Source organism: Macaca mulatta, chromosome 3 (assembly GCF_049350105.2).
Source record: "Macaca mulatta isolate MMU2019108-1 chromosome 3, T2T-MMU8v2.0, whole genome shotgun sequence".
NCBI lineage: Eukaryota > Metazoa > Chordata > Mammalia > Primates > Cercopithecidae > Macaca > Macaca mulatta.
The window spans coordinates 97,612,887-97,628,719 of record NC_133408.1 but is presented as its reverse complement, the minus strand read 5'-3'; the positions used below and the strand labels follow the sequence as shown (position 1 = coordinate 97,628,719).

Here is a 15,833-nt window from a genome sequence, read left to right as displayed (position 1 = left end):
TCGCACTCTGTTGCCCAGGCTGGAGTGCAGTGGTGCAATCTCAGCTCACTGAAACTTTGGCCTCCCATGTTCAAGCGATTCTCTTGCTGTAGCCTCCCAAGTCACTGGGACTACAGGCATGCACCAACACACTTGGCTAATTTTTTTATTTTTAGTACATGTTGGTCAGGCTGGTCTTGAACCTCTGATCTCAAGTGATCCGTCCTCCTCGGCCTTCCAACGTGCTGGGATTACAGGCGTGAGCCACCATGCCCAGCCAAATCTCTATTTTTTTATAGTCAGGGACAAAGAGGTCCCAAGAGGGAAAGTGACTTGTCCAGAGACACACAGCAAGCTGGTGACAGAGCTAGAGTGAGAACTCAGGTGTTCTGACTCCTTGTTCACCCAGTGTACCCTCATTCCACTAAATCTCCCCACCCGGCTTGGAAGGGCAGAGGGCTCTGCTTCCCTTTGGCTCTTCTTTAGCATAGACTAGTTTCTGTGATAACATCTCTGCCAGCATTCCTTCACTTCCCTTCTCATGCGTTACCCTAGAGAGCGTGTGGGCAGAACCTGTGATACGCTGTCAAGACTATGGGGGAAGGAGTCTTTAGAGAAGAAAACTCCGTTGTGACTAAAGGAAGGAACCCTCTGTTTGGGGCAGGGAGGCGGGCTTGCAAGTCATGACCATCCATCCACAGAACTGTTTCATCATGCAGCACTGAAATGCTGTACCTGTTAGACAGTAACTCCTGGTCTCCCTTCCCCTCACCCCCAGCAACTGCCATTCTACATTGTCTTTATGAATGTGACTACCCTAAGTACCTCATATAAGTGGAATCATACAGTATTTGTCCATTTGTGACTGGCTTATTTCACTTAGCGTAATGTCTTCAGGTTTATTCATGTTGCACTGTGTCAGGATTTCCTTCTTTTTCAAGGTTTTGAGTAATATACTATCGTATGGATATGCCACATTTTGTTTATCCATTCATCCACTGATGGACACTTGGTTGTGTTCGTGTTTGGGCTATTGTGAATAATGCTGTTATGAGGCCAGCCACATGTAAAACATGTAAAACTCACTGAATTCTCCCAATAGCTCATGTGGACAGTATTATTTTGAAATTCCATTTTACACATGAGGAAACTGAGGCACGGACTTTCTCAAAGTAGCTATTAAGTAGAGAGCTGGGCTTATGAGCCCAAGCACTGACATTCCAGAGCCTGAGCTTAACCTGGACCGCACACTGTCATCTCACAGGGGTGCCAGAAGAACATCTAACTGGGCTTGGGAGAAGTCCAGGAAGCCTTCATGGAGGTGATCTGTGAGCTGAGACTTAAGAGTGAATAGTTGGCTGACGGCTGATGGAGAGAAGAAGGGCTAGTCATTCCCAGCAGAAGGAAAACCTGTGTGTTGTGGCTAATTACGCAAAAACCCAACTCCATTTCTAAGTCATGGCCCCTGTGGTCCCAAAGTAACATGAATATGAAAACAGAAGACACAGGAGATTTATTATCTGTGTGGTACCCCCCACTTCCTACCTATCCCCCTCCACCACATCATAGGAATCAAGTATCAAGGCCATGCCAGACTTGGAGAGATGCCAGCAGAAGCATTTCATAGGCTCAAAAGGATATACATTTCCCGGTCTCTTCCTGACCTATTTCTAACTCCCTCATCCTTATGGGGGTGGAGCTGGAGTTTGAAGGGGCTGTGGGGGAGGTGAGGAAGAGGAGGATGAAACCCCCACAGCGCTTTTGCCCTCTGCCCGTAAGTTCAGCCTATCTTATCCTAATGCACTCTTGGCTCCTTGCTGAGAAATGCTGCTTATCTTGCGACTCCATTTAATCTCAAAAACCCTGCATTTATTCTTTTTCCTAGAACTCAGAAAAAACCCAAGCTCAGGGAACATGGTTGTTTACCAGAGGCATTTTAACTGCTTATCTAGAAAGGAAAGGAACAAAAGTTGGCCATTCTGGTCATCTCAGCTTTGGCAGCACAGAGGTCATGGAGAAGTTTTCGTAGGCAACTGCCTCTACTTATGAGAAAAGCTATGAAGACATACAGTTGTGTATAAGCACAGAAGTGAGACGGGCCCAGGCTCGTGTGGAGATCAAGGACTGCAAGACTTGAGCTCTGAGATCCTGCACATGTGGGCATGTTATATGTGCAATAAGTGTGTGGGGTGTCATGAATTGAGATCTTAATAAAAAGAACCAGAGGTGTAGAAACATGTCATCTTGAAACAAAAGAACGCCAGTGTTCCAGAGATTGTTAATTGTTCTCCCGTGCCCAGTATGCCCCTTAACTTCTTCATAGTAATAGATTTTTTTTAGCTTGGCTGCATTTAGCTGGGCAAGGCTGCCTTAAACAAAGACTACATTTCCTAGTCCCCTTTGTAGCTTTGTGTGGCCAAGTGAGTGAGTTCTGACCAAAGGGATTTGAGCAGAAGTGTCGTATCAGCTTCGGAAGCCTTCCTTAAGATGTGGTAAACCTGGACTCTGCTATTTATTCTTCATCCTTTACCCTGTCCTGTGATCTGCAATGTGGCTGCTGGCATCTTGGTCTAGGAGGTCAAGGCCACACATGGTGGAGAAACAAGACAGAGGGAAACTGGGAACCTAACAATGTGAAGCACTCAGGAGCCCTGGGTTTTTATGTGAGAGACAAATAGACTTTCATCTTGTTTAAGTCACTGATATTGTTGTTACCCTTATTATTAGTATGGCAGAAATGCCAGAGAAGTGGTGTTGTATCTCTTTCAGTGCATAAGGAGGTGTATAGTCCTGTGGCTGGGGACTATAACTTTGATCACTTGGTTAATGGGTTGGCCAACTTCTCATCATAAAGTGAACATTTTCCCCTTTGTAATTAAGCAGTATCTTATGGAGAGATTCTTTGAGACTACATAAATATCCTGTATCCACCAGTTTTAGCATCCATTGATGATTATTGTCTGAATGAATTATTATCATTATCCTGGTTGCCAAATGATGATTGGCAAACTCCATCATCCTTTCTACATTTACAAGTTTGACATTCAAATGTAAGGAGAGGCTTTTCCTTCTCCTTTATTTATATATATAAATATGGACTCATGGATTCTTATTTTATTCAGTTGATTATAATCTATGACTATCATTACTTACTCTGATGTACAGATTTAGCCAGTAGGAGCCCTTTTAAGCCAGGTGGTTTGTTCTTCTGACATGATTCCCTCATGTTTTTGAGTACTTCCTTACTAAGTTACTCTTATTTTGAGTTTTTCTGTCACTCTGAATGGAAGTGGATACTAACCAGTATAATCAGGTGTAAGAGTAAAAGAAATGGATGAGGGCTCTAGGGCTTCCTCCTTCAGCTCTGGACCTAGAGACCCAGCACCTGACATGCCAGGGGCAGGAAGGGGTTCACAAAGCAGCCACCCTTCAGCCAGAGTTGAGCTGGGAAGGCACTGGTTGCTGCTTGCTCCAAATAACCTTATTTTTGTGAAGGACTCAAGCCAGGAAACCTGGGATAGTCACAGAGAAGAAGCCCTGTGACTAACTTCAAGCCCTGCCTTAAAGCTGAGGATACATCATGGTCTCTGCATAGAGACTGAAGTAGAAGGGAAAAATCCCTACAACCATCAGCCCAGGTGCATGGAGTTCAAATATTCAGGTAGCCAACCTAGAGGAAGGTGCTCCAATTGAACCATCAGAGCAAGGGAGCCAGGTTTGTACAGAGCTGTAGAGTAAGAAGTCAGAGAACCAGGGGAGAGGGAGAGCAAGAGGCAGAAGATTAAAAATTGTGAGCAGCAGGAGGCATCTCCAGGGCACATATAGAAAATCATATTTGTACAGCCTGGGGTAAATGGAGAAGACTGCTCATGGTAGTAATGGCCTATGGTCTCTGGCCAGATAGGCTCCATTTAGCTGTCCCGAGGCCTGAGGAGATTGTGACTCCAGCATCTCTATAATCAATTTGTGATACATCAGTGTGGACAATCCCTGTGGGAATATCTGGTCTAGCAAACCCTGGAGAAAGAGACCACTGCCCCACAATTGATTGAGCTTTCACTCATTCTTAGAGGTTTATAGTATTTAGGTTGAAAAGATAAGCTGCTTTAACAAAAGACTCCCTCATCCCTACTTCCAGAAATAGACAAAAAAGTAAAAAAAAATAAAAACATTAAGCTCAAACCAGATGAAAGTGTATTTCTCTCACCTGTAACCATCTGAAGTCCATGTCACCATGTGACTCTGCTCCATGCAGTCATTCAGGGAACCAGGCTCCTTCCATCTTATTTTTGCCATCCCCCAGGATAGCACACTTAAACTTGAGTAAGCATCAGAAGTACCTGGAAGTCTTATAAACACAGATTGCTGGGCCCCACCCTCAGAGTTTCTGATTCAGTACATTTGATGTAGGGACTGAGAATTTGTATTTCTAGTTTTCAAGTGGTGCTGATGCTGGTGTCTGGGGGCAACTACACTTTTGAGAATCACTGTGCTTAGGGCTGCTTTTGTCTTTAGGGTCACAGCACATGCTCATTGTTGCAGCTGGTGCTCTGGCTTACAGGAGAGAAAAGAGGATGAAAGAGATAGGGCCTGGTTTTAAGGTGCCGGCCCTCTTAATCTGCTGCTGACAAACTTAGTTCCATGGCTGCCTCTGACTTCAAGAAAGCCTGGGAAATACTATGTGGCTTGGAAGTCATTTGCCCAGCTCCAAACATGTAACCATGCATGAAGGAAAGAATGGATTCTGTTGGGCAACTAGCAGACTTCACCACTTTGGGAGCAGTTTCAATTCATTTACTCAGACTAGAATTTTTATGCAGAATCCTACTTTGGAGGAGACTATGTTATGATTTCCAAAGAATGTCTGCACCGTTTCAACAGGAATTTTTCACAGGGAGGCACTGACAGCTATGTCTGAAGGTTCGGGGTCTGTACTTGCTGGTGAAAACATTAGAATGTGAAGCAACTGCCAAAAGTCTCAGCTTGGCTCCAGAGAAGGCACCTTTATATCTGGACAGCATCCAAGGAGCTTTGATCAAGAATTTCCCAGGGCCATTCCAGGGCAAGTGTGCAGCAAAGTAGGTTGGGTTTATATTATTTAGGGGTGTCTGTGTGTGTGTGTGTGTGTGTGTGTGTGTGTGTGTGTGTGACCTAACTGGTTCTTCTTCTCTGGGGACAACCTTCTTCCTCCCTTAATTTATTTTAAGGAATTGGCTCACATGATTGTGGGGGACTGGCAAGTTTGAAACCTGCAAGGCAGTCTGGCAGGTTGGAGACCAGGGAAAAGTTGATATTGCAGCTTGAATCCAAAGGCAGGCTGGAGACAGAACACTCTCTTCCTTGGGGAACCTTAATCTTTTGCTTTTAAGGCAATCAACTTATTGGATGAGGCCTACCCACACTATGAAGGAGAAGCTGCTTTACTCAAAGTCTACACACAGCAACATTTAGGCTGGCATTTGACCAAAGAGCAGGGTATCATGACCTAGCCAAGTTGACACATGAAATTAACTATCATATTGGTGGAGAATTATATATTCTTCTTGATTAAAATGGATGTTTTCTCAAAACCCCATGGGATACCTCTGCTATCATCTTTCCTTGCCCCATTCAGTCCCCATGCACAGACCTGCACAAATGGCTGAGCCTCATCATTCCTAACAGCGAGGAGGTCTTGGATGTGCCAGGCCTAGTGAAAGACCAACAGCCTCACTGTTGGGGGTGGGAGGTGGCTGTCTCATCTCCTTCTATTGGAGCCTGGCTGGGGCCTGGGTCCCCCCTCCATCTCCAGTCTCATGTTGGTGACCATGTGGATACAGCCTGGCAGCAGAGATTGGGAGGTGGTGGATAAGACAGAGCTATGGGGGGAGAGTGCGAATAAGCTGTTCCTTCATATTGCCAAGGACAGTGGCCTGGGCTGGACCCCCTGTCCTGATCTTTGGGGATGGTGGCCAGACAGCTGGGAAGGTCTGAGAGTCACATCATTAGAAGGAGTTTCACAATGTTCTTCCAACCCCGCTAGTCAGATATGTTGCATTTGGTCAGATCCCTGTTCCCAGCCCCCAACCCTGATAGCCAGTCCCTGGGAGGATATGGTTATGAGGACAAGCGTGTGTGCTTCTATTCTCTGGAACCCCCTGATCCAAGCCCTCCAGATACTCCAGGAGCCCTCGGTTGGAGCGGGGGATTCATTCGGTCAGTTACCTCCCTGGAGCATCCTGGAGGAGGCAACACTTGATTCTCACAGTCTTGTAAAACATCTGGCCCCCATGTAGCAGGCCTCACCTTCCTGCTCTAAGTCCCACAACACAACAGATGCATCCTGCTGCCAGAACCAAACAGGGCACCAGACAGAATTCAGGGGGTCCAGAAATTCCTGTAGGTAGACTCACACAAATGCAGGAGCTCGTCGACTCAGAGATACACACAGCCACAGCTATATGATGATGGGTATGATTACACACACACACACACACACACACACACACACACACACACACACACACACATCCCCCTTTCTCCTCTGTGTGACAGCTGCATTATGAGCCAAGGCCTCTAAATTGTCCCTCCAATGTAAAGTCCATTGAATTTTTCTCCCTCCCTTTCTTCTCTATCTCAGGGACATGGAGTTAATTAATAACACAACTCTTGTCAATTCATGACATCCTGCCATCACTGGTCCTTGAGAGGCCATCTTTTGTTAACTAACGAATCAATAGAAATAATATAAAAGATGCTTAAGAAACAAATACACTCATGACACCCAGAGCACTGACGAATACTTATCATTACCTGCGTCGTTCTCATCTGCCATGTCCTTGACCTTCCCCTTCCCAGGTAACTGTTGACCTGAATCACAGCTTCATTTCCTTGCTTTTATTTTTACAAAGCTTTACCAAAGCTCTATTTTCTTACAAGAAATTATGACTTCTTGGTTTAAGTTGTTTTTAAGCTTATACAAAGATTTTACGCTATCCGTCATCTTTTGGGAGTTAACCTTTGCACTCATATTCCCATCGTTAAGATTCCATGTGTAGTCCATTGCATTGTTGAGAAGGTGAATGAAATGACTGCCCATCACTAATGAGGTGCATGCTTATCTTGGCTAAATCTGGCTTTAGGTCAATGGGTAACACGGAGAAATTATTACTTTCTGGATGTTTTATATAGTTCTTGCTTATTTAGCAGGCTTCGTGGGTTTATCCCTGTTTTATGAAACCTGGAAAACCATTTTCTTTTCTTTTTTAGTGATTGTAGATATTTACAATGATTGGGTTCTTATTTTGATGGCATTGCTGTTTTTATCTCTAGCATGTTTCTTTACAAGAAGACCTCAATTACCATTCATGTTCAGGCAGGAATGCAGGCCTCCCTTAGGCTTGTGAGAATGTTCCAGCTCACAGGAACATGATGTAGAAAAATGAGGATTCCTTGCGGAGGATTGGTGGAAAATAATGGGGCATATGATGTGATCTGGTCTTTCCCAGATGTCTGGCAGTATACCTTCTGCCCTTCCACGATGACCAGATTGCCCCTTTTACTTGCCACCTTAAGGTTGTGTTAAGGTTTACTCCCAGGAGCCAGCTATGTGCCTGAAAAAAAGAATGCATTCCTGCACTTCTCTTCCCTAACCTTTCATTCCAATGTGAAAAAAGAGTTTCAGGGCCAGGAAAGTGACACACACACACTTAACCATGTCTAGCCTAAGTTTTACCTGGACTACTGATTGGTGCAGTTGCCTCCCAGCTAGTCTCCCTGCTTCCACACAGTAAGTCCTCATTTAGCATCATCCATAGATTTTTGGAAATTGCGGCTTTCAGCAAAATGGTATATAACAAAACCAGTGTTAACATAGGCTAATTGCTATAGACAAGAGTTGAGTTCCTGGCATATTTCTGGTCCCAAAAATATCACCAAACTTTTAAATAAAGAGCAAGATGTTTCAAATATTAAACATTGAAATAAGTGTGAGCTACACACCCAATTAAGAAAAATTCACTTAAAAAAGTAAGATAATTACCTGCGTATTCCAGTTCAGGATTAAGAGTGGTCAGAGCACAAGGCCTGCTTTGGACAGGACAACATTCCATCACAGGCAGCACTCACACCCACACCCACATCCACAGTCACTTACACTGGGACCATGTAGACACACACATTCACCCAACGTGCACAGCTTTGGGATGATGGAGGAAACCCATGCAGACACGGGGAGGACGTGCAAACTCCACACAGACAGTAGCCCCAGCTGGGAACTGATTTTTTTTTTCTTTTCAACGTCATAATGAAACAATGTTGAAGGAAGCAACTTTTTTTGAGGATCTGTTGTACTTGCCCCTAATCTACAATCTATTCTCAAAACAAAAGCCAAAGGGATCCTGTCAAAACCTAAGTCAGAGCCTGTCTCTCCCCTGCCCAAACTTCTCCAAAAGATTCCCCATTCAGAGGAAAAGTCAAGCCCTTCTGATGGCCCTATACCACCAGGCCCCTCTTTCTGTCTTCTCTCTGCTCCCTCTGGCCTCCAAATTTCACAAGCACCCGGGCTCGTCACCCTTGCAGGGCCTCTGCATTTGCTGTTTCTTCTGCTTGAGGTGCTCTCCCTCCAAGTCTCTGCAGAGCTCACATCCTCTCTTCCTTGCTGAAGTTCTACCATCTCAGTGATCTTATCCAGTCAGCTTTTAAAAATTATAATTTCTGCTCTCCATAAAAAGTCCTCCTATACTCCTTCCATGGTTTTTTTCTCTTTACATCTATGATTTTTGGGGGCCAGCTGCAGTGACTCGCTCCTGTAATCTCAGCACTTTGGAAAGCTGCATATCCTCAAGTCATCCTCCAGACAGGAGGACAGCTTAAGGCCAGGAGTTGAAGACCAGCCTGGGAAACATAGTGAGACCGTATCTCTATAAACAAACAAACAAACCAGGTATGGTGGTGCATGCCAATAGTCCTAGCTCCTTGGGAGGTTGAGGCGGGAGGATCATTTGAGCTCAAAAATTTGAGCTTACAGCGAGCTATGATTGTGCCACCGAACCCCGCTTAGGTGACAGAATGAGATGCTGCCTCTAAAATAAATAAATACATACATACATAAAATAAATCTGTGATACCCTTTAAACCATCTGTGGTGCTCTGTATGTGCTTTCTATGCGTTTACAAATTTTTTTTCTGTCCATCTCCCCATTTCCATCTTTCCCCATTCTCTCTCTAAGAAGGCATATATTTTACAGTGTTAAATCTGCAGCACCCATACACCTGGCACGTGGTAAGGACTCAACAAATATTTTTACAGGAGTAAATGAATGAAGGAATGAATGATTTTTTCTCTTTTCACCCTCATCTGCCTCCACAGGTGGAAATCTCTCTTCCTTCTGACCTACTATATAACACCTACTATCTGTGATACACAACATAGGTCCTCAACATTTTTGGCACCAGGGACCAGTTTCGTGGAAGACAGTTTTTCCATGGGAAGTGGGGGATGGTTTTGGGATGAAACTGTTCCACCTCAGATCATCAGGCATTAGATTCTTATAAGGAGTGCGCAACCTAGGTCCCTTGTATGTGCAGTTCACAATAGGGTTCGTGATTCTATGAGAAGCTAATGCTGTGGCTGATTGGACAGGAGGTGAAGCTCAGGTGGTAATGCTCCTTTGTGGCTACTCACCTCCTGCTGTGTGACCTGGTTCCTAACAGGCCACAGGCCCATACTGGTCCACAGCCCAGGGAATTGGGGACCCCTGATACACAATCTCTTATGGAGCATAAATCTGTCTCATGTTATTCTTTTATTGTTACACATCATCCATCAGTGTGTCTTCACACCTGGAACATGAGGGCCCCTGGACCAAGCATCACACTGTCTCCTGCAACTCCATCCTTCTCTCTCTCATGTAAGAGCATATGGCTCTTTCTCACATAGCACATCGTGTTCAAAAGAGGCATCTCAAAGAACCATCTCAGGTTGAGAGGGGAAAGTGTCTGGAGATTATGGTGCAATCTGCCACATTAAAGCCACGTCCTATGGAGACTGCATAGGGTGAGACAGTTGTTTCCCAAGTGTGGTACATGTGCCAGTAGTGGTCGTAAGGTGATTTAGGTGAATGCATACCTTTCTGGTTTTGTGTTTGTTTTAATGTGTATTAGAGATTTAATAAGCATATAAAACCCAAGATCTTGTGGCTATTACTGCTTGGGAACACTCTCCTTTTAAAATAAATTGTAAAACATCTATGTGGATTTAAAGAAAATAATACATAAGTAACAGTATAGGGGTTAAGGGCTGAATTGTGTCCTTCAAAATTCCTGTGTTGGGCCGGGCGCAGTGGTTCACGCCTGTAATCTCAGCAGTTTGGGAGGCCGAGGCGGGCAGATTGGCTGAGGTCAGTAATTCAAGACCAGCCTGTCCAACGTGATGAAACCCCGTCTCTACTAAAAGTAAAAAAATTAGCTGGGCACAGTGGCGGGCGCCTGTAATCCCAGCTACTCGGGAGTCTGAGGGAAGAGAATGGCTTGAACTCGAGAGGTGGATGTTCACTTGGCAGTGAGCTGAGATTGCACCACTGCATTTCAGCCTGGGCGCCTAGGTGGGACTCTGTCTCAAAAAAACAAAAAAACAAAAAAAACAAAAAAAAAAAACAAACAAAAAAATTCCTGTGTTGAAGTTCTAAAGCCTGGTATCCCAGAATGTGACTGTGTTGGATAGGGTCTTTAAAGAGGTAATGAAGTGGAAACGTGGTCATTAGGGTGGGCCCTATTCCAATACAATTGATGTCCTTATAAGAAGAGATTAGCACACAGGCACACACAGATGGCTAGCCACGTGAAGACACTGAGAGATGGTGGCCATCTATAACAGAAGCCAGGGAGAGAGGCCTCAGAAGAAACTATCTAGCTGACACCTTGATCTCGGTCTGTAGCCTTCAGAACTGGGAGACAATAAACGTGTTGTTTAAGCCACCTGGTCTGTGGTAGTTTGTATGGCAGCCCGAGCAAAGGAATACAATAGGTAACATGCAGAAGTGGCAAAGATTGTGAAGGTGGAACCCAGGTGACTAAGTTTGGGGAAAATGTACTGGGCTTGGTTAGAAACCCAACTTTCCCAGTACCCAGCTGTGTGGGCCTCAGCAAAATCTTAGCCTTTCTGAATCTCGTGTCTCGTTTTAAAGAATGGGGCCAACAGTAACCACCTAGCCAGGAAGTTGTAAGGATTAAAAGTGCAATCGCGAGTTAAGACCTTGGTGATCAATAAATGGCAGTCTCATTACGGGAAAGCGGGCATCAAGGGGGCGAGGAACATGTCCTTTAATTTCGGTCCCCAAGAAGCAGAATCCTGGGCTTTCTTGCCCCCATGGTCCAGGCCCGCCAGGTCAGTAGCGTTGGTGGCCCCAGAGGGGGCGGTGGTGCTGAAGGTGGACCTGAGGGGGTCACTTTCCTGTGAGTTTAGTCCTCCAGAAACAAGGAGGCAGGCATTCTTCCCATTTTACGTCTAGGAAAACGGAGCCTCGGAGCAGAGCGGTAATTCGTCCTAGGCCTCTCGGACGACCAGGGCCAGGGTCAGAGTGAGGCCCCGAGCCCGGAGCCCGTGGGCGGTGCCCTGGGCGACACCGGGGCGTCCTGGCTGCGGCCTCCCACTCTGAGACACGAGTTTGCAGGACGCTCCACCCCTTCCCTCCCGCCCCAGCCAGCAGTCCCCAGGGAAGGGGAGGAGTTCTCGCAGCGCCGACGCCGCCGTCGCCACGGCAACGCGGCCATACTGCGCCGGACCGACCCAGCTGCCGGGTGCTGCGGCCCGGCGTGGGCCTAGTGGGCAGAGCCACAGCCAGAGCCAGTGCCATGGACACCCTCTTCGTGGAGGAGGTGGCCGCCTCCTTGGTCAGAGAGTTCCTCAGCAGAAAGGTAACGGCTCGCCCCCTCCAAAACCCGGGAAATGGCTCTAATTTGGGGGGATCATCGGGGTCTCCCCTGAGGGCTTTGCACCTTCTGGGAGGGCGCCCGTTCCCTGCCTTCTGTCTGCTCCAAAGATGCCCCAGAAGAGCGCCGCTTTCCCGGGACAGGGGAAACTACATTTCCCACAAGGCGTTTCTGCCGTCGTCAGCGGGCGCTTCCGCAAGGCAGGGTTTGAGCCGGTCCGCTGCCCTCCGGGGGAATCCGTGCTCCGGGGAGGCGGCAGCTGGGAAGGGGGATCGGGGACCGCGCCAAGCAATCCTAGCGCGGGCTCACAGCGGGCGGGCCTGCGCCCCAGCCTGGCTGCCGGCCTCCGTGCGCGACCCACGCAAGTCAGGATCCCCACTCGGAAAGAACTTCTCCTCAGAGGGAACCCCAAAGGCCCAGAAAATTTCTTGACGGTCAAGCCCTTAGTCATTTTAGTCAACAGTGGGAATTCCAGTGGTTGCTTTAATTTTTGTAAGTTTTCCTATTGTCTTGTCCCAGGAGAGTTTCTGCAGCGCCCACAAGCTTGGAAGGTCCTTAGCTGTCATCCGGCCTCAGGGTGGAGATGGGGACCTCCGTGGGGAAGGAGCTTGCCGGGGGGTCTTAGGCGTGGTAGTGGAGGGGGACATACATCAGTTCTTTCAACACGTGGTGACTGAGGGCTGCAGTCTGTGTGTTTTGTCTACCCTTGCAATGTCATACTGGGCTGGGGCGATGGACACTTGTCTGGTATGAAAACTCATACACGTAATTTTTTGAATGGAGGAAAGGGGAAAGACTTTGAAGTCAGATGGAGAGGGTTCAAATATTTGCTACTAGTTTGCAGTGTGAACCTGAGTACTTTACTCAAGGCCTCACTTTCGTTATCTGTAAAACACGAAAATAAGACCTACCTTTTGCAGATTTAGAATGAGGATTAATAATAACATATGGGCAGCTCCCAAGCACTGGATCTGACATATAGATGCCATGTGCACGTAGGTGTTCAACTTTATACCTCCTCCCACCCTCACTGCCTCTGACACCAAACAGGTGTCTCTGAACTGCACCTGTTTGGAAAGTGTCTTTGTGTGTTTTTTATGATTTATTTTTATTTGAAAAAATTTTAAATGCATTTGGCTTTGTCGCATCTGCCCTGTTTTTATGGCTAATTGACCCGCCATCACCAAGTCCTGGCTGCATGCTGGATATCAATTGACACACCCTGGGAAGCTGACTGTTACCATCATTTCTTTTAAGTCTAGTTCACTGAACAAAACTCTTAAGAGGGGCTTCCTCATGTTCTTTCTTGAGTACAAATGAAGTCCAGTGTCCTCACTGACATCCAAGCCTGCCCTATAGCTTGACACCAGCTTACCATCTCAATCTCATTTCCAGCCTCTCCCGCATCCCTCCCTCCAACCCCCTACTTGACATGGCCAAGTTCCCCTCATCACCTCTCCCTCCCGTGTTTTATCTGGGCACACTAAGATCCTAAGAGTAGAGAGGAGTTGCCCACAGTTACTCAGAAGGTCATGGTGAGCTGGGGCTGCAGCCCAGGTATACTGCTTTCTCATCGCCTTCTGCTCCAGGGCAGAGACAGCGTGTTCCCCACAGGGTTTTGTGCAGGCAGTCATTGCACCCAGCAGTCGTAAGCAAGAGAGCTGCCACCTTGGTGCCCGGTACCCGGAAGGTGATGGTTTGTTGTCTCAGATTCTCATAACAGTCCTGAAAGATAGGTATAAGGATTCCCTTTCACATAAAATTATCGTGAGACCAGGAGGCCAAGAAACTTGCCCAGGGTGAGCAGGTCAGACCATGTAATTCCCCTGCTCAAACCCCTCTACTGGCTTCCCATCATAATTAGACTTCAAGTCTCTCCATGACTTGACTCTGGCTACACTCGGACCTCATCTTCCATGACTGCTTGCTCCGCCCTCTACCCTCCAGCCACTTTGGCCTACTTGAAGTCACCAAGTGTGGTCTGCCCTCAGGGAGAGTCATGATAGTTTCCTAGAGATGGCAGAGTCCACTGAGGTGACTCTTCTGCTGCCCCAGCCTCTTGGGTCCGTGGCTCCACTCCTGCAGTGACTGTGCCATCCTCCCTCTGCCACCCTGCCCCATGGTCATGAGCTGGGCTTGTCGTTACCAGTACTGCGCCCTTTCTGTAATCTCAATTCCAAGCTTCCCACCTGTCAAAATTTCCAGCTTGTCCCCCTTCGTAGCCCCACATAAACTCTTCTCCAGCCTCACCACGTCTATATTGCATTGTTCCTGCCAACTGTTCACAGTCCCTCGGGCCTACCGTTACCCGCCTACTTCTCACCCACCCATCGTTATAATTGCACCCTCCATAACAGGCGCAGCTCTTTTGCCCTTCTCTCCCTTCATCATTCTCTTCTGGCAGTAAAATTCCACTCGCCCTGCTCCACACTTAGAGCTGAATGGGATTGGAGAGAAACACACCACCATGTTGATGGTGTCACTCTAAATCCATGACCGCTCACCCTTGTGGTACCTTATGGGTGTCTGCCCACCTGGTCGCAACTCTCCAGCCTGTTTACTCTCTCAAATCCTGGATGACCATTTCATACCTTCTTTCTCCTCAAACCCCAAAGCTCCTTCCCCATCTAATTTCGCTGAGAAAACAGAAGTCATGAGAGAAGTCCAACAGGCTCCCACTACCACACTTGCTCACCTTCCTGGGTCTGCACCATTCACTGTGCTCTCTCTGGTGTTCCTGTGGATGACTTCTCCACACCCCTGGTTAGGCCCGCCCCACCACGTGTGCATGCCCCCTTTTGTGTGCTCAGGGATGTCGCTGTCTCCTGCACCATGCATTTCCCTCCTGTACTAGGTTACTCCTATCAGCACATATACGTTGTGCTCCTGCAGAATCCCATCTTGACCCCCAAACCCCAGCTACTGGTTTATTATTTCCTCCCTTTATATAGAAACCCCGTAAAGGAGCTGTGTCTACTCATTTTAATTCTTTTCTCTGCTTTCTCAAACAAACCCATTCTAATCAGACTTTTGTCCCCACCATTCCATGGAAATAGCTCTTGTTAGGGCCATTATTAACCTGGAAATTTTAGTCCTTGCCCTTCTTGATCTAATGATTATGTTTGTCACAGTTGGTTGTGTCCTTATGCTTGTCTTCTAGGAGACTGTCCCTCTTAGCTTTCCTCCTACTCCTCTGGGTGCTCCCTTCAACGTGTTTGCTGGTGCCCCTCGTTTCCCTGTCCTGTGCACTCCGGTGGGCCCAAGAACTCAGTTTATGGCTCTCTTCTCTTCTCCTGTCTATTCACTCTCAAGACATCTCAGCCAGTCTTGTGGATTCCCATACCATCTATATGCTGACAATTCCCAAATGTCTATCTCTAGCTGAGACCTCTCCCTGAACTCTTTAATTCTTCCAACTGCCTATTCTACATATCTGCTGGGATGGCTAACAAGCATCTCAACATGTCTCTGATAGTGTTTCTACTTACACTTCAGACATCAAACATGTGGGGGATTTTTCCTCCATACAAACTAAGTCTCCAACTCTTCAGACACCAACTGGGTGTTGTACAATTCAATTCAGTCCTGACACTACCTATAGTTAGTGCAGACCCTGCAGGTTAAGGTCTCAGGCTCATGACTGCCCTCACTTCAGATGACAGTCAGAAGTCCCAAGTTGCCACCTGAACTTCTGACCAACCGGCTATAAATTGAGGGTTCCCACAACCCCCTCCACAGTTTTAATAATGTGGTAGAATGGCTCACAGAACTCGGAGAAACACTTTACTTACATTTACCAGTTTACTATAAAGGACACAATTCAGGAACAGCCAGATGGAAGAGATGCATAGGGCAAGGTATGGGTGGAGGGTCATGGAACTTCCATGCACTCTTCAGCACGCTGTCCTCCCAGCACTAACCTGGGAACTCCCTGAACCCCATCG

General features: G+C 46.9%; 2 protein-coding genes across 5 annotated transcripts in view; one reads left to right on the top strand and one right to left on the bottom strand.

Annotated features, from left to right (window-relative positions):
* CRHR2 (corticotropin releasing hormone receptor 2) overlaps positions 1-15,833 on the bottom strand; it is a 236,713-nt gene that overhangs the window by 104,237 nt on the left and 116,643 nt on the right. The window lies entirely within an intron of this gene.
* The window catches only part of MINDY4 (MINDY lysine 48 deubiquitinase 4), a 130,312-nt gene continuing 126,207 nt past the window's right edge, over positions 11,729-15,833 (top strand). For all 4 annotated transcript variants that reach the window (XM_015133771.3, XM_077996961.1, XM_015133770.3 and 1 more), the window contains exon 1: positions 11,729-11,874. In XM_015133771.3, the coding sequence (XP_014989257.2) occupies positions 11,812-11,874 (63 nt within the window). In that variant the 5' untranslated portion in view covers positions 11,729-11,811. The remainder of the gene's footprint in view (positions 11,875-15,833) is intronic.